Source organism: Myotis myotis, unplaced genomic scaffold, assembly GCF_014108235.1.
Source record: "Myotis myotis isolate mMyoMyo1 unplaced genomic scaffold, mMyoMyo1.p scaffold_m19_p_17, whole genome shotgun sequence".
NCBI classification, from domain to species: domain Eukaryota; kingdom Metazoa; phylum Chordata; class Mammalia; order Chiroptera; family Vespertilionidae; genus Myotis; species Myotis myotis.
In genome coordinates, this window is record NW_023416321.1 from 15,041,809 (window position 1) to 15,061,397 (window position 19,589).

A 19,589-nucleotide genomic window follows, 5' to 3' on the forward strand; every position below is an offset into this window, starting at 1 on the left:
CATGGCTACGACGCACGGGCTGGGAAACGCGGGGGGTACGCGGAGGGGCGGGCTGGAGGGCGGGGCTTAGACGTCACGGAGTTAGTCGCGGAGGGCGGGCCTTCCCCGGGGATTCCGTTCGGACCAATAACTTTTTTTTTATTTGAGCGCCTTTTGTGAATCTGGTGCTGAATGTACTAAGCGTCGGAGAAGCAGGTGCATGGAGCCGCGGACGAGTCACTCCGTGTGTGTATCTAGTGTCGTGTTGCCCTTGCCCTGGTCCCGGAGGGTGGGTCGTCTCTGCCTAAACGTGTGCTTTTCTGGAGGTGTGCAGGGCTGCAGAGGCTGCAGGGGCCAGGCTTTCCCACCGTCCCCGGAGTGCAGCTCCCTGGTAAGGTCGCGTCTCTCCTGCCTCTGCAACCTTCCGCCGACCATATAAGGAGAGGCAGCTGCCGGGGCGTCACTCACCAGGATCTAAAGATAGTGACCCCGGACTCGACTCCCAACGCCACTGGGCTGCGGGGGCCGCCATGGCACGGTGAGTGTTTCCGGCCACTCTTTCCCCTTTAGATTTCTTGTCCCACCTGTTCTGGGCGCTCCAGGTTCTGCGAGGTCCCATGGGAACCCCGGGCCCCAGGTCTCTGTAACTTCGGGGTGGTGAGGGCCAGTGCCATCTCCATGGCCTCCATAACTCCTTACCTTTCACTCTCACACTTTTGATTCTCCCCAGATTCACCCTCGCCACTCACACCCATTTCCATCACTCCCATCCCACCTCCTCCTGTCTCTTGTAGCTCCATGTTGACAGGGCGGTAGCATAAAATATCCCTGTATTTCCCCCTTCTCCCATCTTTCCCAAATGCTCCCAGTCTTCCTTCTCCCACCCCTGTGAAGCCCCACCTCAACTCCTCTTCAGGCAGCATGCCCGGACCCTGTGGTATGACAGGCCCAGGTACGTGTTCATGGAGTTTTGTGTTGAGGACAGCACCGATGTCCACGTGCTCTTAGAAGACCACCGCATTGTGTTCAGGTAATGGCCTCCCATTGGTTGAGTCTGGCTTCCTGGGAACCTTTCCCTTCTCTTAATTCCTCCACACTCAGCCTCCCACATCTCTTCATCTGCACTGTCTCCTCAGCTGCAAGAATTCGGATGGAGTGGAGTTGTACAATGAGATTGAGTTCTACGCCAAGGTGAACTCCAAGGTAAGGATGGGGTGGGGCGGTCAGGTTTGGGTGGGAAGGCTGCCTGGGGAATGGGAGATTCATTCTCTTAAGATTCTTAAGCATGAGGCTCTCTATGCGGCAGGACTCCCAGGATAAGCGCTCTGGCCGCTCCATTACTTGCTTTGTGAGGAAATGGAAGGAGAAAGTGGCCTGGCCTCGGCTCACCAAGGAGGATATCAAGGTAGGGAGTGGCCTGCTCTTTCTCCTGTGCTCTCTGTCTATGTACCAGAGCAGGTACTCAGATTAGCTCTGGGAATCACCCTTGCCTCCTTCCCCACCAACAACAGCCAGTCACTCACCAGATCCTGCCTATTTGACTACTTGGATAAGATTGAATCCATTATTTCATACCTACCTAATTCAGGCTTCATCCATCACTGGGTGAGGTTTGTTGTGTATTTTCAGCCCCACGCCCAATCTGTCTAAAGCATCCCTCCCATTATGATCTGTCTGAAACATATATTTGAGCCCTGGTGAGTGTGAATGTTGTCCTATGCACCAAAAGGTGGCAGGTTCGATTTCCTGTCAGGGCACATGCCCAGGTTTTGGGCTTGATCCCCCATAGGGGGCATGCAGGAGGCAACCAATCAATGTTTCTTCCTCTCTCTCTCTCTTTCTCCCTCCCCCTCTCCCTCGAATCAATAAAGACATATTAAAAAATAAATAAAACACATTTGACCTTGTCACTCCCCTACTTAAGACCCTCCAGTGGCTTCTTTCTCCTAAAGGTTGCAGTTTGGCCACTTGCTGGTCGGATCTGGCTCTCAAATTTATTTGAGCAGTCTTCACAGTGTTAAAAATTATTTCCATTGCCTACCGATATTTAGAAGTTTTGATTAGTTGCTGACATATAAAAATTTGGAGAATTTGCCAAACCGGTTTGGCTGAGTGGATAGAGCATTGGCCTGCGGACTGGAGGCTCCTGGGTTCGATTCTGGTCAAGGGTGATTCTGGTCAAGGGCGTGTGCCTTGGTTGCAGGCACATCCCCAGTGGGGGGTGTGCAGGAGGCGGCTGGTCGATGTTTCTCTCTCATCGATGTTTCTGGCTCTGTCCCTCTCCCTTCCTCTCTGTGGAAAATCAATAAAATATATTTTAAAAAAAATTTGGAGAATTCACCTACAAATCCAGATTATTAGCTTCTCTCAAAAAATGGTGATTTTGGCCGCATTGGTCTAAAATTCCCAACTGCCTAGAGTTGGAGCTTTTTTCCCCCTTTTTAATTTTTTTTATTGACTTTAGAGAGAGGAAGGGAGAGGGAGAGAAAGATAGAAACATCAATGATGAGAGAGATCATTGATTGGCTGCCCCCTACTGGGGACTGAGCCTGCAACCCAGGCATGTGCCCTGACCAGAGATGGAACCATGACCTCCTGGTTCATAGGTTGATGCTCAACCACTGAGCCACACCAGCTGGGCCTCACTTGCTTCTTGATGGCTGGGACTATGTATTAAATATTTCTATAATCCCAGTGCCATTCTCAGAGTCTGACCCATAGTATCTGTTCAATAAATATCTGCTAAATGAATTAGTAAATAACTTTTTTCTCTAAGTGTGGGAACTTGGGACATGGACCTTGAAGGGTTGTCCCTGTCTTTCTTGGTTGGTTCTATGATACTTTATGACACAGTCATATTTCCAGATGTGTGATCTTCCCAGTCAATTTGCTCTTGGAGGGCAGAATTTCTATGCTTTTCCATACCCTAAACATTGTGTTTAATGGGCTCTTGGTAAGTCTTTATGGATGACGTGGCAGCTTGGAGACGGGGTTAGTTAAAGGGGGCTGTTGGGAAGACTGCTCCCATTGACCTTCCCCAAGCATGCTCCCATGCACACAACACTTTTCTATGCACTTCTGCTGCCCTCTTGGCCTGTGACTCTCCGTGCTTCCTCTTTCAGCCAGTGTGGTTGTCTGTGGACTTTGATAACTGGAGAGACTGGGAAGGGGATGAAGAGGTGGAGCTGGCTCAGGTGGAACATTACGCAGAGGTAATGTCATTTTCTGCTCATCTTGATCATTCTCTGAGTCTCTGTCTGGAGAATTGTCATCAGGGCTAAGCAGAGATATATGAGCTCCTTAGGCCGGCCGCTGATTGGTGCTGATATTCTTTATGTATTTTGTGCAGTGTTTAATAGGGATGGGAAAAATGAATATCCTATTCATAGAGTAGAGCCTGTGCTCTGAAGAAGTTTGGTAGAACCTTTTCCTACTTTTCTGTAAGTTTTGTTCGTGTGTGTGTGTGTGTGTTTTCTTGAACTAGATAACCTCATGGGAAGCTCAAACTAAGCAGTATAAAATTCAAATTTAAAAAAATCACTATTTTTACCCTGGTGAGTGTTTCTAAATGGTCAGAGCATTGGCCCAAGCACGAAGGGTCGAAGGTCTGATTCCTGGGTTGCAGGTTGGGGCGATTGTGGTTGGGGCGAGTGCATGCGGGGGCAACCAGTCGATTTCTCCCTCCCTTCCTCCTCCTTTCTCTGAAAAGTGATGGAAAAAATATGCTCCGGTGAGGATTAGAAAAAAAAAATCACTATTTCCCAATAAATTATTTGGTTTCAGAATTTCAGTACTAGTTATTCAAGTTGCAAAAACACTAGCAGACCCTGACCTGGATTAGTAAGGAGAGTGCTCTGTGTGTTTTTAAATTTCTTACTAAAAAGGGGATCAGTGTACTTTTCTCTAATTCATTCCACTGATGTGTTAAGGGCTTTAAACATAGGGCAGTTGTCTGGCTGGACCATTCTCCTATGGCCCATTAGTATGCAGGTTGCTCTTCTCTCTTGTGACTCTTTCTTTTCCCTCCAGCTTTTGCAGAAGGTCAGCACCAAGAGACCTCCCCCTGCCATGGACGATCTAGATGTAAGTAAAGCCTGCCCCTCAACCCTTCAGTTTCCGTTTTGCTCTTAAAAATAAGATACAATACTAGAAAGCTCCTGTCTCAGTCCCTAGCACATAGCAGTTCTCAGTGCATGTTAGCCAAATTTGATTATTTTTTTTTTAGCCAAATTTGAATTTGACAAAGAAGAGTGAATGTTCTTCTCCAGGCTTAAGAAAACCCCAGTAAGTGCTCTCCTTCTTGGGAGCACACCCGCACCTTTCTCATCCCCTTCTTCTCCCAGGCATGTTACCTTACCTTTCTCTCTTTCTCCTAAGCTTCAAGGGCCCTTCTTGGCCTCTGTAACTTTTTCCTTAAACCTATTTCTTCTATGGCTCACTTCTACCTCTGTGGCTTTCTAAATAAACTTTTGCTTATAAGAAAACACAAAAACAAAAAACACCAAACCCAGCAAGACCCTCTTTACTTCCATCTCTCCCTCTGCTTCTCCATCCTAGAGCAGTTCTGGCCCTGTTGACTATCTTTACAGTTGTAAGGAGCAGTAGCATTAATTGAAATTCTGAAACTAAATGATACATGACACCGTGCTGTTTATTCAGTACTGGTGGTTTATTTTCCAAAGTTTAAATCCTTCCATATTAGCCTCCCAAGAAGTTGTGTGACTCAGAAAAATCACAAAAGAAAACTTGGAGAGCAGAAGGGAGTGAGCAGTGTTTGTGAACACAAATGTTCACTCTTTCCATATTCTACAGGTAACTTTTGTCTTTTTCTTTTTTTCTAGGATGATTCTGACAGTGCCGATGCGACAAGTAGTTAACTTCTGCATGGTAGACCTGTGGAGGAAGCTGTGGCTGTCTTCTAGTCCTTCTGACAAGCTAGGGCCTAGACCTTTGTCTAGCTGTTTGGCTGAGCACCAAGGTCCTCTGGGATCTCAGATCTTTCCTCGAAGCTCTTAATTAAGTGTCCTCCTTCATGCTTTATTTCTTTTCCCTATGCATTTGACTATGGCTGCTACATCAGATGGCAGAATAGCAGAGGAATAGACTGGTGGGACTGCTGACTTCCTGCCAACTAGCTATAATCTCTATGTTTGGACTGCTCGTCAGGGCTCTCGAGTATGTGTGTATGTGGTAGAGCAAAATCCAAAGAAGTAGCATATAGATTATAATAAATCTCTAGGAATTGGTCGATCTCTTTCCTGCTTGTACTTTTTCCTCCTGGAGCCAAACCTCTTCTCTCTCTATAGTTACTCTCTAGGGGAGGGGTGGGTGTCAAAGATCCTGGCCCTCATCGCTGAGGTTGAAAGAAGAAAGCTTTTGGGAGCAGGTTGTAACCAAGCTGAGGGACTTGCCCATGCACAGATCTATGCTCTGATTCCTCAGAGCAGAAACCAGCCTTTCACCATATGGGTAATACTGCCACTCCTAGAATCAGCCAGAAACCCACCTCAGCTTTCTGCACACTCCAGAAATCTCTTTATACTTTTAAAGCTGACATTAGTTCTTAAACTAAAAAAACCCCAGAAACAGTTGCCAATACAAAGTTATATTTGTATTATGTTTTACAATTTACTATTATCTCATTAAATAATTATATATTTTCTTCATAGGTCATCAATCAGGTAACAATAAGTGGCAAAGTTGTGACTTGAATTTGTATAGCATGTCCCCTTATCCACAGTTCTGAAAACCAACAACAACAAAAAAAATTGACACCAAAACTCATTTGACAACAAAACATGACCTAAACTGTTGTGAGGCTATTTATAGTGTTTATTCCATTTAGTATATTTATTTCTCAGCATAAATATTAATGAGTTTGATTACATGATGTTGCTCTTGAGTTACAAATGGAATGCGTTAGGTAACAACACATAGAGTGTGCTCTCCATTACTGCCTAAAATCTGAGACATCCTAAATTCTGAAACATCAGGAGTCTTCAGGTTTTTTATTAGCTGATTTGAAAGAGCAGAAAGAAAGTTTATTTTTAAGCGGTTAAAGTTTTAAGGCACTGTCCAGCACGAGTCACATGTACTTGAAATATGGCTGCTCCGAACTGAGATGGGAGTGTAAAATACACACCAGGTTTTGAAACTTTTATACGGGGAAAACTCACTTACTTTTATATACCTATTACATGATGAAAGAATGGATATGTTGATTTTTTTTTTTAAATATTTTTATTAATTTCAGAGAGGAAGGAAGAGGGAGAGATAGAAACATCAATGATGAGAGGGAATCATTGATTGGCTGCCTCCTGCACGCCCCCCACTGGGGATCGAGCCCACAACCCAGGCATGTGCCCTTGACCAGAATCGAACCCGGGACCCTTCAGTCCGCAGGCCGACGCTCTATCCACCAAGCCAAACCGGCTAGGGCGGATATGTTGATTTAAATAAAATATTAACAAATGCGGCTTGCATTATTTCTATTGGGCACGCTGTCGTGCCCCAAGCCCGCACCATCCCCACCTCTGCACATCCTGGGAGCCCAACCGGCTACACTGAGTGCCTCGACAAGTTCGGGTCACAGTTTTGTCCTCTGGTCCTTTACAAAGTCAAAGCAGTTGCTAACCAACCCAGAACATCTGCAAATCGCGATTTCAACAAATTTGTCCCAACCACATCCCATTCCGTGCTTTCTCGCTTCTGCGCAGAGACGCGTCCGCACTGAGGATTGTCCCGCGCGGGCCTCCGTCCGCCCCAGGCGCTGCAGCGCGCGGATCCCGCATCCCGGGACGGCGGCGGCGATGGCGTTCCGGTGTCAGCGGGACAGCTACGCCCGGGAGGTGCGGTGCGGCCGCTGGGCGAGGGCCCCGATGCTGCCGAGCGGAGGGGGCGCTGCGGGAGGAGGGCGCGGTGTGGAGGGAGAGCCGAGCTAGATTCAGTTTATTCGTTCGTCCCTCTGTTCAGTTCACCACCACCGTGGTCTCCTGCCGTCCCGCGGAGCTGCAGACCGAAGGAAGCAAAGGCAACAAGGACGTGCTGAGCGGTTTCCAGGTGGTGCTGGAAGACACGCTGCTTTTCCCCGAGGGCGGGGGACAGGTACCCGAAGCCCCTCGTTCCTTTCTGCCGGGGTCTCTGTGTCCAGGAGTGAGGGCGAGCCCTGACTCCCTCTGCTGCCGATCGGCATTTCTTTCCCCAGCCTGATGACCATGGCACAATCAATGGCATCTCTGTGCTGAGAGTGACCCGCCGGGGGGCCGAGGCTGACCATTTCACACAGACACCCTTGGCCCCTGGGACTGAGGTCCACGTCCAGGTGGACTGGGAGCGGAGGTTTGACCACATGCAGCAGCATTCAGGTAGGTGGGGGCGGGATCGGGGACCTATGGGGGCGGGCAGTTGCTCTGTATGGGATACGGTTTGGGTTCTCTAGGAGTTAGCCTTTTGGAAAAGTCACACGTGTGCAGAATCAGCTCCGATTGAGGCAGGTTAAGGTAGATGTTATAAAAGCAATATGAGCAATTAAAAGTATTAGAACATGGTCCTGGCCGGGAGGTCCAATTGGTAGAGCATTGCCCCAACACACCAAGGTTGTAGGTTCAATTCCTGGCCAGGGCACATACTAGAAACAGCTAATGAATGCATACATAAGTGGAACAACGAATCGATGTTTCTTTTTTCTTTCTCTCTCTCTATCTTTCTCCCTTCCTCTTTCTCAATCAACCAATAAAAATTAAAAGTATTAGAGTAACTGCTGGATTTGAGCATTACCAACTTCCTGTATTGGTATCTTTATCTGGATGTGTCATAAACTTCTTAAATTCAGAACATCCAGAATGGTATTTAAAATTCATCCATTAAAAAAAAAAAGAAGAAGACAAAAACAAACAAACAAAAAACAACAACGAATAAAAGTCACTCATTCCAGCCTTGGCTGGTGTGGCTCAGTTGGTTGAATGTTGTCCAGTGCAATGAAAGGTCACGGGTTAGATTCCCAGTCAGGGTACATGTCCAGGTTGTGCGGGAGGCAACCAATTGATGTCTCTCTCTCTCTCTCTCTCTCTCTCTCTCTCTCTCTCTCTCTCTCTCCCCTCCTTACCTCTCTCTCTAAAATCAATAAAAACAGTTTTTTTTTTTAAAGTCACCCATTTCCCCAGACTTGGTCTTCCATTAGTGTTCTCTATATTCAGTGCATGGCATCAGCAGCCACCTAGTTTTCCAAAATCTTGGAAGTTAGTACAGACACTCTTTGGGGATAGCCAGTCAATCACGAAGTCCTGTCGGTTTATCTTCTAAATGCTTCTCTATTTCCTCCCACTGTCAGTGTGATCATCTTAGGCCCAGCTCTCCTTGTCTTTCCCCAGATCTCTGTAATAGCCTCCTGGCTAGTCTCTCCACATAAAGTCTTGCTTCTTGCAGCCTATTCTTCGAAGAGCAGCCAGAATAATCTTGTAAAAATTAAGATCGGATCATGTCACTCTCCTGCTTAACGCTCTTCAAAAGCTTCCTGTTGCTCACGATAGAGCTGTACTTACCATGGCCCCCAAGCCCTACCTGGGCTGGTGCTTACCTGCTGCTCCAGCCTCAGCTGGCCTCCCTCCCTCCTGCTCCCAGCATTCTGGCTGTGCTGGACTTCCTCTCGATTCCTTGAACACATCCTGCTTCTTTCCTCCTTCAAGGCCTTTGGTCTATTCCCATTGCCTTCACAGTTAATTCCTTCTATTACTCCTCTCCTCCTGTCATCAGTCAGAGATAATGCTGTATCTCTAACATCAAGCCCTGTGCCTTGCATGTGGTAGGTACTTGATAAATATTTGTTGAGTGAATATGCCACAGTAGAGCTTCAGTTCAAATCCTGCCTCTGATAAGCTACGTTGCTTTGGCAAGTTACTTGACATTTCCAGGCCTCAGTTTCCTTATTTGTGAAATGGCATCGTAAAGCCTCTTGCAGAATTCTTGTGAGGATATTCAATGAAGTATCTCAATGTTACCCAGTGCCCAACAGGTCTTCAACAAGGAAACTTTCTATGATGATGTGGGAGTATGTGGCTGTCTGGGCTTCTCATTCTTCTATCTCTCATTCTCTCTTATCAGGGCAGCATCTCATCACAGCAGTTGCTGATCATCTGTTTGGGCTGAAGACAACGTCATGGTGAGGAGGAGGCATAAGACTAACTGCAGAGCATGACTCCTGACTCCCAGCTCCTTTCTCAGTATTGTGTCAGGGGGTAGGAGGCTAAAAGAAAGAGCAGTGTTCAAAACCTGCTGTGTTCTCCTGGTCCCCTTGAGGGTGGGGGGTGGATGACCTTGTGTTTCTTAGGGAAAACAATAGGGTGAGCGGAGAGATATCTGCCTTTGCTTAGGAAAGAACATAGAATTTTGAGCCTAAAGACCTACGCAGTGTGGATCTATGTGACCTTGATCACATTCGTTACTACCCCTCAGCTGTAAGATGGAAATGACAATCCCTACCTTGCAGGATTTTTGTGAGGATTAAATAGATAATTTATGTGGACATTCTTTGTAAACTGTAAACTTTCTTATGTTGTTACTGTTGTCATTATCAGCATCGTGTGGCTCCTCTACTTCTTCTGACAGGGAGTTAGGGCGACTCCGGAGTGTGATTGAGCTGGATAGCCCCTCCGTGACTGTAGAGCAAGTAGCTGCCATTGAGCAGAGCGTCAATGAAAAAATCAGAGACCGGCTGCCTGTGAATGTGCGAGAACTGAGCCTAGATGATCCTGAGGTGGAGCAGGTGAGGGGTGGCTTCTGTAGAATGGCCCTCTGGGGGCTCCTCATCAAAATTCAGACAGCCCTTCTCCCTCCTCTGTGTTCCAGGTGAGGGGCCGGGGTTTGCCAGATGACCATGCTGGGCCCATTCGAGTTGTTACCATCAAGAATGTTGATTCCAACATGTGCTGTGGGACCCATGTGAGCAATCTTAGTGACCTTCAGGTAGGTGAGGAGGGGCTTCTGAATGGTTAGGAAAGAGGGTGTCAGGAGTGTGGGATCACAACAGGGTTGGGAGTGGTAGAGGGGGACAACTGGGGAGTCCTGAGCAAAGTCACTCTTTTATTGTTTCCAGCTGAAGGGGAGGTCTAGGTGTCTCCTACCCTTGTGTCCAGCACCCACTGTGTTTTCTGCATGTGTTACCTCCTTGCCTCATGTAGGTCATTAAAATTCTGGGCACTGAGAAGGGGAAAAAGAACAAAACCAACCTGATATTTCTGGCTGGGAACCGCGTGCTGAAGTGGATGGAGAGAAGTTATGGAACTGAAAAAGCATTGACCACTCTGCTTAAGTATGCCCCCTTCTGTTGTCTCCTGCTTCTCAGGACCTGGACACCCGGGCTTAGCTTTCCTTCCTGTAAGGCAGGCAGAATAGTCTGTCTCTGGGCGGTAAGATGTGATCATAGATGACAAAGTGCAGTGGACGAACGCCCAACACCAAAAGCAGTGGGGAAGCTGGGCAGCTCTCCACGGGCCTTTCACTTGCAGGTGTGGAGCAGAGGATCACGTGGAAGCTGTGAAAAAGCTGCAGAACTCCACCAAGCTCCTGCAGAAGGTGGTTATTCCCGGGCGGGTAGAGAGTGCGTGGGCTCTGCCTGGAATAGGTCCTGGGACTTGGCCCCTCTGCCCAACCAGATGTTTTAGAGGGAGAGTTTGTCAGAGGGGAGAGTGGGGAGAATGAAGTGGAGGGAAGGCGGTGCTGTCTTGTTATCCTTCCCACCTGTCTACTCAGTTCTGGCATCCATTTCAGAACAACCTGAATCTGCTGAGAGACCTGGCTGTGCACATTGCCCACAGCCTCAGGAACAGCCCAGACTGGGGAGGTGTGGTGACGTTACACAGGTGAGAGACAAGGCAGGGGGCGTGAGGCTTTAGGGCTCAGCCTCTCCCCTGTATGCAGTGCACAGTGGGTGGCAGGCCACTCATTGGTATTCTCAAGGCTGGGTAGACCCTAAGAAATGTGTTACCTACCAGATTTTTTTGGTTGATATAAGCATCTTTCTTTTTTAATCCTCACCTGAGGATATATTTTTTTAAAATATATTTTATTGATTTTTCACAGAGAAGTAGGGAGAGGGATAGAGAGTTAGAAACATGGATGAGAGAGATCGATCAGCTGCCTCCTGCACGCCCCCCATTGGGGATGTGCCCGCAACCAAGGCACATGCCCTTGACCGGAATCGAACCTGGGACCCTTGAGTCCGCAGGCTGACGCTCTATCCACTGAGCCAAACCAGTCCGGCCTGAGGATATTTTTTCCATTGCATTTTAGAGCGGAAGGGAGGGAGGGAGGAGAAGATAGAGATGGAGAGAGAGACATCAATGTGAGAGAGAACAACATGAGAGACACATCCATTGGTTGCCTCCCACACACGCCCCCACCTGAGGTGGGGGGCAAACCTGCAAAACCCAGGTATGTGCCCTTCACTCTAACTTTCATTAGCACCTTCCCTCACCTCCTTCACCGTCTCACAGGTCTTCATTTACCTTGGTGAATCCTATTAAAGCATCGGTTCTCAACCTGTGGGTCGCGCCCCCTTTGGGGGTCAAACGACCCTTTCACAGGGGTCGCCTAAGACCATCGGAAAACACATATATAATTACATATTGTTTTTGTGATTAATCACTATGCTTTATGTTCAATTTGTAACAATGAAAATACATCCTGCATATCAGATATTTACGTGATGATTCATAACAGTAGCAAAATTACAGTTATGAAGTAGCAATGAAAATAATTTTATGGTTGGGGGTCGCCACAACATGAGGAACTGTATTAAAGGGTTGCGGCATTAGGAAGGTTGAGAACCACTATATTAAAGGGAGACAAAAATAAATGCAAAGCTTGTTAGGAGCTGCTGATGCTGAGAAGGACGTCCTGCTGGCCCTCCGCCAGCACGCTCTCTCTTTGCTGAGGGGCCTGGGACTTCGCACAAATAGGCAGCAGGGAGGCCAGCCTCACGAGGAGGAGCTGGGCATCCGGTGGTTTCCCAGCTCGCTCTCCAACCTGGATCTCACATCTGTGCCTTTTGTTGTAGGAAGGAGGGTGATTCTGAGTTCATGAATATCATTGCCAATGAGATTGGGTCAGAGGTAAGAGACGCACCCTGGGTAGAGACCTAAATGAGGGGCGTTAGTTTAGCTGAAGTCCTTCCACATGAGCACATGAAGAGTAGGGGACAGAAATTCATTCAGTATAGTTTTCTTTTTTTGTGGTAATTCTCACTCAAGGCTATTTTTTCCTTTTTTTTTTTTTTTTTTTTTAATAGAGAGTGGAAGGGAGATAGGTAGGGGAAGAGGGAGAGAAACATGTCGTGAAAGAGACACATGAATCGGTTGCCTCCACACCCCTGACTGGGGCTGGGGTTCAAACCTGCAACCCAAATATGTGCCCTTAACTGGGAATGGAACTGGTGACCTCTTGGTGCATGGGGCGACGCTCAATCCACTGAACCACTCCGGCCGGGCAGCTTTCTGTCTTCTTAAGGTTGAACCTAAGTTCCCATGGTCACTGGCGAAAAGTTTCTTGGCTCTGGTGGGCCAGAGCAGAGGGGCTGCATTATCATTCATTCGAACATCGCTTGTGTTTTAGAGAAAATGTCTTTTTTTTTAGTTGAGATAGGATGTGTCAGTTTAAGGCGTACAGCATGTTGATTTGATGCACTTATAACTGCAGTATGATTTCTAAGTCTGTTCTTGAGACTGAGGAGAGTGCACAGTATAGAGGGGTTGACCCCACATCCTTAAACATCAGGATTCATCTCCTTGTCTTACCTCCTAGGACACCCTCCTGTTCTTAACTGTGGGCGATGAGAAAGGCGCTGGGCTCTTCTTACTGGCAGGGCCAGCTGAGGCCGTAGAGACCCTGGGACCCAGGTAACCTTTCGTAGACGGCTTTGCATGGGTGGGAGAGCCTATAAGCCTGACCCAGGACAGCCCTTTATTGAGGACAGGCCGCCACATCTGCAATCTCATTTTGATTCACATCACAGACCTGTGATGTGGGCTGAAATCATTATCTCCAGCTGTCATTCCCAGTTTCATAGGTGAGGGACGGCACGCCCGGTGCCTGGGATCTCACAAAGCAGGGGCAGAACTGAGACGTGAACCCAGGTCTTTTGGCTCTAAATCCATGTGTTTTGTTTTTCTTTTAGAAATTGAGATTCATAGGTGATACATGAGTACGGGTGCTGGGATATCAGTAGGCAGATGAAGCAGGTGCTCAAGGCACCAGCAGAGGAGAGGCACGTACTCTTTGGGGGGGAAAATTAGGATTTTGAAATAAAATTTAAAAAGGCATTGATATAATTGTTAGGAAAAAGTTAGAACTTTGTTGGACTTCTTTCCCCTTGTGTTATTGTTTATACTTTGTTTTAAATTAGACGTGGTGGTGTAGTGCCCCTGTTCTTTCTAACGGAATCTTCAAGGTCCCGAGTGCCTCCGATGAATGTGTGGTTGTCGTAGGAAAACAGCTTTTAAAGCAGAGGTTCCTGACAGGCAGCCAGGATTGGCCTAGAGATTGGTTTAGCCTGTGTACTACTTTAAATTTAAAAAAAAATACTTGCTACATTTTAAAGTCAGGAGATTTTTACATAAAAAGACAGTTCTGGCTTTTCTCCAAAAAGGAAAAAAACTGGCACTCCCTGGCCACACTGGGCTCACATTCCACATGGTGGTGGCTACGAGGCACCTGAGCAGTGGCGCCCTCTGCAGACAGGACAGGCTTGTCCAGGTTGCCACAGTCCCGCCTTTCTCGCCCACCCGTTTGACTCCCTGCTGGTCCCCACGGGCGTTGTGTCTATAGCCCCTAGTGTACCTTCACTCTGCTCCCTGGAGGTTGCCATAATCTATCTAGGCCATTTCTAGACGCTTCTGTTGTTTCCAGTTATTCACTCTTACAGTAAACATGGTACATATTACATGTGCAAGTATTTTTAAGAAGGATTTCTAGAAGCCATCTACTCCTTCTCTCCCTCGTCCCCAGCCCCTAGCCCCCAGCCCCCGGAGAAAGACTCAGGGCTGCTCTTGGTTGCTCTGAGCTTTCCCCTGAGGACCTCCTTCCCCTGACATATCTCTGCTTCCCAGGGTGGCTGAGGTGCTGGAAGGCAAAGGCGCAGGGAAGAAGGGCCGCTTTCAGGGCAAGGCCACCAAGATGAGCCGGCGGGCGGAGGCACAGGTGCTTCTCCAGGACTACATCGGCACGCAGAGTGCTGAGGGGTGAGGACTCGCGCCTCCCGGCTCCACAGAAAGAGTCTCTTGGACAATAAAATAGTTCAATTTGCAATGATTGCGGTACCATGTATTACTAATTTATATAGTGTATGCCCGTGTGCTTATGCAATAATATCTGTGAATAAACAGGTCACTCATTTGGTCCCATAGACATAGCCTATGGGAATGAGTCTTACGTGGTAAGGTAATTCTGGTTCTGTCACTCGCCTGGGGAAGTTACCTTGCCTTTTTAACCTTCAGTTGCCTCGCTGATACCATGGCAGTAAGGGCAGTACCTAGTTCTCCCGGGTCTCGTGAGGTGACGTTCAACTGTAAGTGCTCAGGAAAACACTCGGTTCCCCATTGATCTAAACACAGACTTGTTGAGTCCCTGGTGTTCTGCGCCTCTTGACCTTCCCGTTGGGAGTTGATGGTAAATGCAGGGGCCGCTGCCCTACTGTCGCTCTAGGTGAGCTGTGCCCCAGGCAGTACTGAGGACATGGGTGCGGCCATCCCACGTGCTTTCCTGAGTTACTCAGGAGCTATGATTGAGCCCAAGGGAGGCTTCTTTTGAGCCCAGCAGCTCCCGGCAAATCGCTTTAATTTAGATGTTCATCTTGTTCGCACAAGGACTTTATTCAGGTAAAACTCCCACAGGAGGAAATTGTGCCGCTGTTCCTGCTGGAGGAGCAGGCAGGCAGGGAGCATGGCTTCCTAGGATTTTGCTGAGAGGAATGGAGTGGTCACCCAGGGCAGTGGCTTCTAAACTTTTTAAATAATGGAAACTTCCATGAAGTTTTACAAGTAGAAGCACAATATCGAAATGGATGAAAGCTGCTCTGATCTGGTTGGAACGGAGTGGAGGCTTGGAGCTCGACAAGCCCTTAGGAAGGCCCCGGAGTGCCCACCTGGAGCCCTAGATACCATTTGCCAAATTCACAACCTTGGCATATCTGGACGATGCTCTAACCAGCTAAGCTACCTAGCCGGGGCAGTGTTCCACTGTATTTAAATTGCAGACAAATCCCCTCCAAACAGCCCCTGAGTTTTCTTCCTCGGGGCATGTCAGTTAACGACATTTGGAGTTGGTCCTTCAAATCAAACTTTTAGTTGAATCTTGGGTCTCCTGATGAAGTTATGTGATTATGTGATTACATGTATATGTGATATACCTGTAGAAAGTTCCAGCTATGAATAAGAATGTAGTCTGCAAAACTAGGAAATCCAACTGACAATCCTTTCCGTCTTAGAAATATAAAGGAAGAGACATTCATTCGCAAGTTACCTTCTATTTAAACATAATGGCAATTTTAGAAGCTGTCTAGTACTGATTCCCAATTTTCCAACTAGGTTTTAGATCTTTCTAGGGCTATCCATCCTAAGTAAGGTCACAGAATCGAAACAGAATTCTGGGCCTGGAAGGAACCTTAGAGATCGACAACCTGATCTGGCAAGTGAGGAAATAAATTCTCTTTTTTTCTTTATTGCAGTAAAATGAACAACATAAAATTTACAATTTTCACCATTAAAGGAGATAAACTTAAGTGACTTGCCCAAAGGTGTCTCTTCCCACTTCAGAGCTCTGCCTCAAAACTCAGGGTTTCTTAACCCAGGCGACCTTGCATCTGACTTACAAGTAATGCACCAACTCCAGTTACATGTGAGTAATTGAAACAGCTGAGTCCAGCCTAGTGGGTTTGGCTCAGTGGATAAAGCATCAGCCTGTGGACTGAAGGGTCCTGAGTTCAATTCCAGTCAAGGGCACATACCTTGGTTGCAGGCTCGATCCCCAGCCCTGGTCGGGGCGCGTGCAGGAGGCAGCAATCCATGTGTCTCTCTCACATCGATGTTTCTTTCTCTCTCTTTCTCCCCCTCCCGTCCACTCTCTGAAAAATCAATGGAAAAATACTCTCAGGTGAGGCTTAACAAAAAACAAACAGCTGAGTCCATGATGAGCCCAAATCTGACAATGCCGTGTACAATGACAAACATCCAGCCCCTCATTCAGGGATAAAGCTCTCAGTTGGTGTTGGCAAAAGTCTTTCACCTTTATAATTAAGATCTTAAACGGAAGTCAACCTAACACTCAGATCCAGCTATAACTTTAGACAGACAAAGATGGTCAAGGTGTAGACGGTTAGGATGAAATAACAGAAGAGAAATAAGGAGAAAACTGACACCCAGGGTGATAAGCCGTGGTTGTGGGCAGCTGTTTCCATATTCTTCTTCCAACCCCGAGAGGAGCATTAGATGAGCTCCTGGCTATAAACATGGTTTAATGAGAGAGAACTGAAGTTGCATGGACTGTGCCTCTGGGTGGATACAGCTCTGGCAGGCAATCACTTTTCCTCATGTGTCAAGAGCCCCGAAGGAAAGAATGACAGGGTCCAGTTAGTCATCTCCCAAGTGAAAGAAGCTGAAACAACTTGTCTGGTAAGATTGAAAGCCACAAGGCAGACTACCTGTCAGGGACAGGAATTTGGAGTCCGAGGCTTTCGCCTGAAGCCAGGAGGCACATTAGTGGGAGAGCTTGGCTGCAGGGAGGTGGCCAGAAGGAAGGGGAATTTGAGTTTCTGAGGCAAAAATTTAGGCATACCTAGGGGTACAAAAGACATCAAGAGATGTTTAAAATATTTTAAAATATATATTTGTATTGATTTTAGAGAGGAAGGGAGAAGGAGAGAGAAATAGAAACATCAGTGATGACAGAATCATCGATTGGCTGCCTCCTGCACGCCCCACACTGGGGATCGAGTCCACAACCCAGGCATATGCCCTGACCAGGAATCGAACTGTGACCTCCTGGTCCATAGGTCAATGCTCAACCACTGAGCCATGCTGGCTGGGCCAAAATGTATTTTTTATTTTATTTTTATTTTTTTTAAAAAATATATTTTATTGATTTTTTACAGAGAGGAAGGGAGAGGGATGAGAGAGAAACATCAATCAGCTGCCTCCTGCACATCCCCTACTGGGGATGTGCCTGCAACCAAGGTACATGCCCTTGACTGGAATCAAACCTGGGACCCTTCAGTCTGCAGGCTGATGCTCTATCCACTGAGCCAAACCGGTTAGGGCAAAATGTATTTTTTAAAAGTCTTCAACTTTGCCCCTGAGCCACCCAATTTCCCTTGCCAGAGACAACTACTGTCACCAATTTCTTATGTTTTCTCTGGTAGTATTTTTTCATAGATGTGCATAAATCTTCCCTCTTTTGGTATATACTGTACACTCCTCTGCATTTTGCTTTTCTCAGTTAAATGAGTGCCATATTTTAAGACAAAACCATAGTATAAAATTTATGCAGAGCAAAATGACTCATTGGTGGGAGACAGGGAAGCATAATTTGCTTAAAAGAAGATTCCTTTCTTGCAGAGGGACTCAGGCAGGATTCCCTTGGACAGAGGCCCACATGAGTTCATTTTCTCTGGTGTGTGTGACCTCCCGTCCCCCTGTCTCTGTTTCAGCAGTGTGTAATAAAAAGAGGCCTCCCTTGCTTGCCATCACATGAGTTCTGGTTATTACCCACATCTGGGCTTTTCTGAGGGTGGAAGAGGTTCTCTGCACACCGCACCAGAACCACAGTCACAACCAGATGGTCTCAGGCAAACCAGGTATCTGGTCTCCCCTCGGAGACTCTCCCTGAGCCTCTTTACCTAAAAATGGGGATGTGCAGCCTGGCCAGTGTGGCTCATTTGGTTGGGTGTCCTTTGGACCATGAGGTTGCTGGTTCGATTCCTGGTCAGGGCACATGCCCAGGCTGCCAGCTTGAGTCCTGCTAGGGGGGCTTGCAGGCAGCAGCCTATCTCACATTGATGTTTCCTTCTTCTCTCTCTAAAATATCAATAAACTATTTTTTTATAGCACAAGGTGGAAGTATATTGAGAAGCAAGCACAGACTCCCACGCGGGGAGGGGGATAGAGTCCCCAATAAACTATTCTTTAAAAAATTTTTTTTATTGATTTCAGAGAGGAAGGGAGAGATAAAGAGAAAGAAACATCAATGATGGAGAGAATCATTGATAGGCTGCCTCCTGCATACCCCACACTGGGGATTGGCCCGCAACCCCGGGCATGTGCCCTGATCGGGAATCGAACCATGACCTCCTGGTTCATAGGTCAACGCTCAACCACTGAGCCATGCCAGCTGAGCAATAAACTATTCTTTAAAAAAAATAAAAATAAATAAAAATAAATAAAAACGGGGTTGTGAACATAGCATCCTAAGAAAGAAGGAACTTTCTGAAATAACTCAGGAAAATACATAAACACTTGAGCAAATTATGTGAAAACAGTAATTTAGTTGTGTAAAGAAAGGGAAAATAAAGCAGCTGGTTTTTGAACTGGTGATGTCATCGGTGCCTGTGAAAGGGGCCTTAATCCAATGCCCCAAGGAGATGGGGCAGGGGGAGGGGGGGAGGTGGTGGGGGAGCGGAGAGGAACAGTTTGTTTTCAGGGGATGGGTGGACTGTCTTTCATGAGGTTCACCAGAAAACCAAGTAGAATTAGTTTATTTATTAGAGTAACATTAAATTAGCACAAACAGAATAATAGGTATTTTATTAGCACAAAGTGTGATAGAGTTTTATGTACACATGAAATAATAGATTATATATCCTGGAACATTATTATAACCCACTTTTACAGCTTAGTAATAGTGAGAAGGGACTCCTTGTCTAAGACAGTTTTATGACTTAAGTTCCCATGAATTGCCAAAGACACGGATGCTGTGGCTTGCACCAAGGTGAGGGTCTCCTGGGTAACTAACTGTATGTGCACAGGTTGGTCAGCTGTTGCATGGGAAACAGACAAGGGGCAGTGACAGGAATTCAGGAAGTTATTGTGACTAAGTGCCCCATAGCCCCACTTCACCCTTTAGTCCTGAGTGGAAACCAGGGAGCCGGCCAAGCTGTGCTAGAATGCCAGCTCTTTTTCTTAATAAGAACTTAAATAAACTCCAGGGCCCCACTGGGAAAACAGACAGCTCAACGTACCCTATTGAGAAAGTCTCTTGCAGAAGGCTTCGGTGTCTGCCACCCCTTTCCTGAGCTTGATCCAAACTATGACTAAAGTGCCCTTGATGGAGGGCAACCAGGGCTACTTGGGAAAGAGTGATGGAGAAGTTTCCTTCTTTTTCCAGACTAAACCTTCTGTGCAGACGACTGCTGGCAGCATGCCAGGCTCTCCACTTCAAGGGACCAGTTCAGGTCTCGGTTAGCAAACCCGGGCCTGTGTCCAGAGCGGAAGAGACCCTCACAGGGGCAGTCTCCTCTCTCTTTTGCTGGGCCTTTTCACAATCCCCCTGCAGAAACACCCTTCAGCTGAGGCTTGCCGGTAAATTTCCCCGCTCAGCCTTAAACACAACCTCAAAGCCAAGTGTTTCAG

The 19,589-nt window shown here is 47.1% G+C and overlaps 2 protein-coding genes across 6 annotated transcripts; both read left to right on the forward strand.

The window, feature by feature from the left end:
• The first annotated feature begins 86 nt into the window (after positions 1-86).
• PTGES3L (prostaglandin E synthase 3 like) lies at positions 87-5,229 on the forward strand. Of its 3 annotated transcripts, XM_036339703.1 has the most exons (8): positions 87-225; positions 314-517; positions 896-1,009; positions 1,116-1,182; positions 1,286-1,384; positions 3,102-3,191; positions 4,009-4,062; positions 4,205-4,720. In XM_036339703.1, exons 2-8 carry the CDS (start codon positions 510-512, stop codon positions 4,265-4,267), a joined length of 495 nt encoding a protein of 164 aa, XP_036195596.1. In that variant the 5' UTR covers positions 87-225; positions 314-509; the 3' UTR covers positions 4,268-4,720. The 3 variants fall into 3 exon arrangements, with proteins under 3 accessions (XP_036195596.1, XP_036195597.1, XP_036195598.1); XM_036339704.1 differs by lacking the exon at positions 4,205-4,720 and adding an exon at positions 4,821-5,229 and having other exon boundaries at positions 97-517; XM_036339705.1 differs by having other exon boundaries at positions 97-517; positions 849-1,009; positions 4,205-4,727.
• A 1,446-nt stretch (positions 5,230-6,675) lies between these two features.
• AARSD1 (alanyl-tRNA synthetase domain containing 1) lies at positions 6,676-15,875 on the forward strand. 3 transcript variants are annotated; one of them, XM_036339679.1, is made up of 13 exons: positions 6,676-6,827; positions 6,952-7,083; positions 7,184-7,343; positions 9,079-9,136; positions 9,583-9,739; positions 9,823-9,915; positions 10,155-10,285; positions 10,482-10,548; positions 10,744-10,835; positions 12,032-12,086; positions 12,775-12,869; positions 14,079-14,210; positions 15,695-15,875. In XM_036339679.1, the coding sequence occupies exons 1-13, from the start codon at positions 6,789-6,791 to the stop codon at positions 15,750-15,752; spliced, it is 1,269 nt and encodes a 422-aa protein (XP_036195572.1). In that variant the 5' UTR covers positions 6,676-6,788; the 3' UTR covers positions 15,753-15,875. The 3 variants fall into 3 exon arrangements, with proteins under 3 accessions (XP_036195572.1, XP_036195571.1, XP_036195573.1); XM_036339678.1 differs by having other exon boundaries at positions 9,823-9,939; positions 15,695-15,873; XM_036339680.1 differs by lacking the exon at positions 15,695-15,875 and having other exon boundaries at positions 9,823-9,939; positions 14,079-14,280.
• Positions 15,876-19,589: the final 3,714 nt, after the last annotated feature.

What these genes read in the sequence shown, in the direction of transcription:
- PTGES3L (XM_036339703.1), top strand. An exon ending in GACCACCGCATTGTGTTCAG is followed by an intron (nt 1,010 to 1,115) that starts GTAATGGCCTCC and finishes CTGTCTCCTCAG; the next exon opens with CTGCAAGAATTCGGATGGAG. An exon ending in ACGCCAAGGTGAACTCCAAG is followed by an intron (nt 1,183 to 1,285) that starts GTAAGGATGGGG and finishes TCTATGCGGCAG; the next exon opens with GACTCCCAGGATAAGCGCTC.
- AARSD1 (XM_036339678.1), top strand. Translation starts at nt 6,789, where the DNA reads ATGGCGTTCCGGTGTCAGCGGGACAGCTACGCCCGGGAG. An exon ending in GGGACAGCTACGCCCGGGAG is followed by an intron (nt 6,828 to 6,951) that starts GTGCGGTGCGGC and finishes CCCTCTGTTCAG; the next exon opens with TTCACCACCACCGTGGTCTC. An exon ending in GGGCTGAAGACAACGTCATG is followed by an intron (nt 9,137 to 9,582) that starts GTGAGGAGGAGG and finishes TTCTTCTGACAG; the next exon opens with GGAGTTAGGGCGACTCCGGA.